Source organism: Salvelinus sp. IW2-2015, linkage group LG28, assembly GCF_002910315.2.
Source record: "Salvelinus sp. IW2-2015 linkage group LG28, ASM291031v2, whole genome shotgun sequence".
NCBI classification, from domain to species: Eukaryota; Metazoa; Chordata; class Actinopteri; order Salmoniformes; family Salmonidae; genus Salvelinus; species Salvelinus sp. IW2-2015.
The window spans coordinates 27,394,009-27,401,240 of NC_036868.1; the positions used below are offsets into that span (position 1 = coordinate 27,394,009).

The 7,232-nt window shown below is 42.5% G+C and overlaps 1 protein-coding gene across 1 annotated transcript in view; it reads left to right on the forward strand.

Moving 5' to 3' along the window:
- The window catches only part of LOC111954486 (kelch-like protein 29), a 362,843-nt gene that overhangs the window by 115,302 nt on the left and 240,309 nt on the right, over positions 1 to 7,232 (forward strand). The window contains exon 3 of the mRNA XM_070435852.1: positions 4,012 to 4,299. Coding sequence (XP_070291953.1) covers positions 4,012 to 4,299 — 288 coding nt within the window. The remainder of the gene's footprint in view (positions 1 to 4,011; positions 4,300 to 7,232) is intronic.

A 7,232-nucleotide genomic window follows, 5' to 3' on the forward strand; every position in this document is an offset into this window, starting at 1 on the left:
ACACACACACACACCCCACCGGTGTTGAGATTGAGTGTGATGCCACAGTGACATTTAGCTGAGACCTAATTGGAGTACCTAGAGACAACCAACATTCAAGTCTTGGGTTGGGGCTTTTTGCTATCAACCTGGGTTCACTGGTTCACCAAATGCCTGGTAACTTGACACATGTCTTTTCTCCTACATATCTGTTGTATACAGATATATTGTGTATATTGGGATCTGTTGACTATTAGTCAACTGGGGTGCGGTTTGGAACTGACAGAGGATATTACCAAGTACCATTACTCAGCCACACCAGTGTGCTGTTGGAATAACTGCTTATGTGTGTGAGATAATATGTAATGCTTATGTTGACATTGTGAAAGAGCTAACTGCAGGGGAGCTGTAAAAATAGTGTTTCTGCAGCTCTATTGTCTCCAATCTGCTTTGTGTTTGTACAGAATGTGTCTGTGTGTTTAGACCTAGAGAAGGACAGCGAAGTCCCTGTTGCTAAATGGATGGTCACAGCAGACTTTTAATGCAGTGGTCCCCCCACTGGACCTGTTTACACCACACACACTTCAAGGCATTCCTTCTTCCCCGAGAGGTGTGAAAGAGACCAGTGTGCAGAAAAAATACTTATCATTCTCTGTGATTCTCATTTGAGAGAGAGAGAGAGAGAGAGAGAGAGAGAGAGAAAATATTTATATATTTAACTGTTCTTATCAAGGTCCAAAAAGGCACATCATTCCTTTGGTGAGGAGTCCAATACACCCCTCAGTGACGCCTTTTACTACACAAGCCAGATACCCTTTTGATTTATGATCTCCTATAAAGTGACATACCAGTTTATGGTACAGAATAGTGTTTTACTCCCTCACCAATGTCATTCCAGCCTACAGCAGCCCTGCCCTTTCAATCACACTGTCATTCTAAAAGAGGATACTAGTCATGTAATTCAATGGTATACTATTGAGTTAGCTCGCTATTACACTAGTTACATAGATGGGTACAGTTGAAGTCGGAAGTTTACATACACGTAGGTAGGAGTCATTAAAACCAATTTTTCAACCACTCCACAAGTTTCTTGTTAACAAACTATAGTTTTGGCAAATCTACTTTGTGCATGACACAAGTCATTTTTCCAACAATTATTTACATACAGATTATTGCACTTATAATTCACTGTATCACAATTCCAATGGGTCAGAAGTTTACATACACTAAGTTGACTGTGCCTTTAAACAGTCATGGCTTTAGAAGCTTCTGATAGGCTAATTGACATCATTTGAGTCAATTGGAGGTGTACCTGTGGCTGTATTTCAACGCCTACCTTCAAACTCAGTGCCTCTTTGCTTGACATCATGGGAAAATCAAAAGAAATCAGCCAAGACCTCAGAAAAAAATTGTGGACCTCCACAAGTCTGGTTCATCCTTAGGAGCAATTTCCAAACGCCTGAAGGTACCACATTCATCTGTACAAACAATAGTACACNACTAAGTTGACTGTGCCTTTAAACAGTCATGGCTTTAGAAGCTTCTGATAGGCTAATTGACATCATTTGAGTCAATTGGAGGTGTACCTGTGGCTGTATTTCAACGCCTACCTTCAAACTCAGTGCCTCTTTGCTTGACATCATGGGAAAATCAAAAGAAATCAGCCAAGACCTCAGAAAAAAATTGTGGACCTCCACAAGTCTGGTTCATCCTTAGGAGCAATTTCCAAACGCCTGAAGGTACCACATTCATCTGTACAAACAATAGTACACAAGTATAAACACCATGGGACCACGCAGCCGTTATACCGCTCGAGAAGAAGCATTCTGTCTCCTAGAGATGAACGTACTTTGGTGCGAAAAGTGCAAATCAATCCCAGAACAACAGCAAAGGACCATGCTGGATGAAACCACAGTATCCACAGTAAAACTAGTCCTATATCGACATAACCTGAAATGCCACTCAGCAAGGAAGAAGCCACTGCTCCATAAGCGCCATTAAAAAAGACAGACTACGGTTTGCAACTGCAAATGGGGACAAAGATCGTACTTTTTTGAGAAATGTCCTCTGGTCTGATGAAACAAAAATAGAGCTGTTTGGCAATAATGACCGTCGTTATGTTTGGAGGAAAAAGGGGGATGCTTGCAAGCCGAAGAACACCATCCCAACCGTGAAGCACGGGGGTGGCAGCATCATGTTGTGGGGGTGCTTTGCTGTAGGAGGGGGTGCACTTCACAAAATAGATGGCATCATGAGGATGGAACATTATGTGGATATATTGAAGCAACATCTGAAGACATCAATCAGGAAGTTAAAGCTTGGTTGCAAATGGGTCTTCCAAATGGACAATGACCACCTGGCATACTTCCGAAGTTGTGGCAAAATGGCTTAAGGACAACAAAGTCAAGGTATTGGAGTGGCCATCACAAAGCCCTGACTCAATCCCATAGAAAATTTGTGGGCAGAACTGAAAAAGCGTGTGCGATCAAGGAGGCATACAAACCTGACTCAGTTACACCAGCTCTGTCAGGAGGAATCGGCCAAAATTCACCCAACTTATTGTGGGAAGCTTGTGGAAGGCTACCTGAAGCGTTTGACCCAAGTTAAACAATTTAAAGGCAATGCTACCAAATACTATTTGAGTGTYTGTTAACTTCTGAACCACTGGGAATGTGATGAAATAAATAAAAGCTGAAATAAATCATTCTTCCTACCCAATATTCTGACATTTCACAAACTTAAAATAAATTGGTGATCCTAACTGACCTAAGACAGGGAATTTTTACTAGGATTAAATGTCAGGAATTGTGAAAAACTGATCTTAAATGTATTTGGCTAAGGTGTATGTAAACTTCCGACTTCAACTGTAAGTGAGTAGTAGCGTGGTTATTAAGCCACAAGACAATTCAGTGATGACCTCAGTGGTGGAAAAAGTACCCAATTGTCATACTTCTATTTATTTATTTTTATTGATCCTTTATTTAACTAGGCATACTTGAGTAGAAGTAAAGATACCTTAATAGAAAAGGACTCAAGTGAAAGTCGTGAAGTAAGTGTAAAACTAAATGTAATAGCCAAAATCTTAAGAATCAAAAGTAAAAGTACAAATCATTTCACATTCATACTAAGCAAATCAGACTGCACAGTTTTTTTATTTAAGGATAGTCGCACTTCAGTTTTACTATCATTTAAAAACGAAGCATTTATGTTTAGTAAGTCAGCCAGATCAGAAGCAGTACGGATGACCAGAGATGTTCTCTTGATAAGTGCGTGAATTGGACAATATTCCTGCCTTGCTAAGCATTCGAAATGTAACGAGTACTTTTGGGTGTCAGGGAAAATGTATGGGAGTAAAAAGTACATCATTTTTTTCCGGAATGTAGTGGAGAAAAAGTAAAAGTTGCCAAAAATATAAAGAGTAAAGTAAGGATACCCCAAACAACTACTTACGTAAGTGGTACTTTAAAGTACTTTACAACACTGCATGTGCTCCAGGTCAGGCTATAGCCATAGCTATCCTTGAGACAATATGAAAATAATTATGTATTGTCTGGCTGTAGTCAATGGCCATATTGCTTGACTTTTATTTAACCAAACCCAATTAGTCCATTAAAAGTGAGTTTTTTCCAGTTTTTTTATAGATCCTGTTATGGTGATGCTCATTTCTGTTCTGTATGTTATCGTCTCGTTAAGACCTGGGAGAACGGCTGTTAGATTCCGCTAACGAGCTGCAGTGCGTTTTAAACCGGCGTGTATGTTATGAGACGCAGTGTGTTTTTCCTGTCAAGTCAGTTGGCGGGGAACAGATGTTACTGCAAGAGCGTTCACACGTACGAGACACGACTCTCTGAAATGGCGCGGTATTGTGACTCAGATTTATAGCTGTACAACATCAGGCCAGAATATTGGTAACGGATTGATCAGCTGAAATTGAGGCATTATTACTTGAATAAATAATCATATTGATCATAACAATTCCCCTTCCCCCCTCCTCTTCTCCAGGCGTGCCCCCGTCATCGTCTCCTCTGAAAGGAAGAGGAAGTGATGTCACGTCACCACAACCGCTTCGAGAGGGAGTACCGGGGGATGCCGTGGGAGAGGCGGGACATCATCCGTCCGGCTGGCCTCCTCAACGGATCGGGAGCCAATAACAGCTGCCCAGCCGTCAACGGTAACAACCGCCCGGGACTCCTCCCACTGCCCGTCATCCCTTCCCTCCTGCCAACCCCGGTTACGGTTGCCGTGACGACATCGAGTGGTGGTGACATGGTTGTCAAGCGTCAAGGAGGGGTCCCAGTCACGGCCACTGGTGCTGCCAAGGTAAGAACACACGGGTCCTCTTTCTCTCTCCGTCCACGCCAAAACCATTTGCCTCCCTCCTCATTATACACTCTGTCTCCGCTCTCCAACTCCTACCATTCTCTCCATGCAAATCTCTTTCTCTCTGGCCTCTTTCTCCCTCCCTCTCTCCCTCCACTCTACAACTCTTCTCATCTCAATCCCGCCAAACCGTTTAGCCGCGTCCTCTCTCCTCTCTCTTTCTCTCTCCTCTCTCTTTCTCTCTCTGTCTCTCTGGCTCTCTCTCTCTCTGTCTCTCTCTCTCTTGTTTGTTTTTCACTGGTTGCCTTTTCTTGTGGCAACAGGGTCACAAATCTGCTGCTGTGAATGGCACACTGTGGATTTTCACCACATAGATATGGGAGTTTATCAAAATTGGATTTGTTTTCGAATTCTTTGTGGATCTGTGTGATCTTTGAGGGAAATTGTGTCTCTAATATGGTCATACATTGGCAGGAGGTTAGGAAGTGCAGCTCGGTTTCCACCTCATTTTGGGCAGTGTGCACATAGCCTGTCTTCTCTTGAGAGCATGTCTGCCTACGCGGCCTTTCTCAATAGCAAGGCTATGCTCACTGAGTCTGTACATAGTCAAAGCTTTCCTTAAGTTTGGGTCAGCACAGTGGTCAGGTATTCTGCCACTGTGTACTCTCTGTTTAGGGCCAAATAGCATTCTAGTTGCTCTGTTTTTTGTTAATTCTTTCCAATGTGTCAAGTAATTAATTTTTGTTTCTCATGATTTGTTGGGTCTAATTGTGCTGTTGTCCTGGGCTTTGTGGGGTGTGTTTGTGTTTGTGAACAGAGCCCTAGGGACCAGCTTGCTTAGGGGACTCTTCTCCAGGTTCATCTCTCTGTAGGTGATGGCTTGTTATGGAAGGTTTGGGAATCGCTTCCTTTAGGTGGTTGTAGAATTTAACGCTCTTTTCTGGATTTTGATAATTAGTGGGTATCGGCCTAATTCTGCTTCTGCATGCATTAATTTGGTTTCTGCGTTGTACACGAGGATATTTTTGCAGAATTCTGCATGCAGAGTCTCAATTTGGTGTTTGCCCCATTTTGTGAAATCTTGGTTGGTGAGCGGACCCCAGACCTCACAACCATAAAGGGCAATGGGCTCTATGACTGATTCAAGTATTTTTAGCCAGATCCTAATTGGTATGTTGAAATTTATGTTCCTTTTGATGGCATAGAATGCCCTTCTTGCCTTGTCTCTCAGATCGTTCACAGCTTTGTGGAAGTTACCTGTGGTGCTGATGTTAGGCCGAGGTATGTATAGTTTTTTGTGTCTCTAGGGCAACGGTTGTCTAGATGGAATTTGTGGTCCTGGTGACTGGGACCTTTTTTGGAACACATTATTTTGGTCTTACTGAGATTTACTGTCAGGGCCCAGGTCTGACAGAATCTGTGCAGAAGATCTAGGTGCTGCTGTAGGCTCCTTGGTTGGTGACAGAAGCCCAGATCATCAGCAAACAGTAGACATTTGACTTCGGATCTAGTAGGGTGATGACCGGGTGCTGCAGACTGTTCTAGTGCCCCGCACATTCGTTGATATATATGTTGAAGAGGTGGGGCTTAAGCTGCATCCCTGTCTCAACCCCACGACCCTGTGTGAAGAAATGTGGTGGTGTTTTTTCTGCCAATTTTAACCGCAACCTTGTTGTTTGTGTACATGGATTTATAACATGTCGTATGTTTTTCCCCCAACACCACTTTCCATCAATTTGTATAGCAGACCCTCATGCCAAATTGAGTCGAAGCTTTTTGAATCAACAAAGCATGAGAAGACTTTGCCTTTTTGTTTTGTTGTTTGTTGTTGGTTGTCAATTAGGGTGTGTAGGGTGATACATGTGCTCGTTGTACGTAATTTGGTAAAAAGCCAATTTGACATTTGCTCAGTACATTGTGTTCAATTGAGGAAATGTACGAGTCTGCTGTTAATGATAACGCAGAGTATTTTACCAGGTTACTTGTTGACGATCTTCCTTATATCTCAATCGTAGTTATTCGGGGTCAAATTTCGTCCACTTTTGTGGATTGGGTGATCAGTCTCTGTGTTTCCAAATATTGGGAAGATGCCAGAGCTGAAGGACGATGTTAGAGAGTTTAGTATAGCCAATTGGAATTTGTTGTCTGTATATTTGATCATTTCATTAAGGATACCATCAACACCACAGGCCTTTTTGGGTTGGAGGGTTTTTATTTTGTCCTGTAACTCATCAGGTAATTGGAGAATCCAGTGGGTTCTGGTAGTTTTTTATAGTTGATTCTATATTTGTATTTGATCATGTATATGTTTTTGCTCTTTATTCTTTTTATAGAGCCAAAAGATTGAGAAGTGGTTTACCCATACATCTCCATTTGGATAGATCAAATTCCTTCGTGTTGTTGTTTGTTTAGTGTTTTCCAATTTTCCCAGAATTGGTTAGAGTCTATGGATTCTTCAAATTACATTGAGCTGATTTCTGACATTGCTGTCCTTCTCTTTCTCTCTCTGTCTCTCTGTCCTCTTCGTCTCTGTCTCTCTGTCTCTCTGTCTCTCTCTCTCTCTGTCTTCTGTCTCTCTTGTCTCTCTCTCTCTGTCTCTCTGTCTTGTCTCTCTGTTCTCTCTCGTCTCTCTGTCTCTCTTCTGTCTCCTCTCTTCTCTCTCTCTCTCTCTCTGTCTCTCTCTCTCTGTCTCTCTCTCTCTGTCTCTCTCTCTCTGTCTCTCTGTCCTTCTGTCTCTCTGTCTCTCTGTCTCTCTGTCTCTCTCTCTCTGTCTCTCTGTCTCTCTGTCTCTCTGTCTCTTGTCTCTCTGTCTCTCCGTCTCTCTGTCTCTCTTCTCTCTGTCTCTCTGTCTCGTCTCTCTCTCTCTCTCGTCTCTCTTGTCTCTCTGTCTCTCTGTCTCTCTCTCTCTCTGTTCTCTCTCTTCTCTCTCTCTG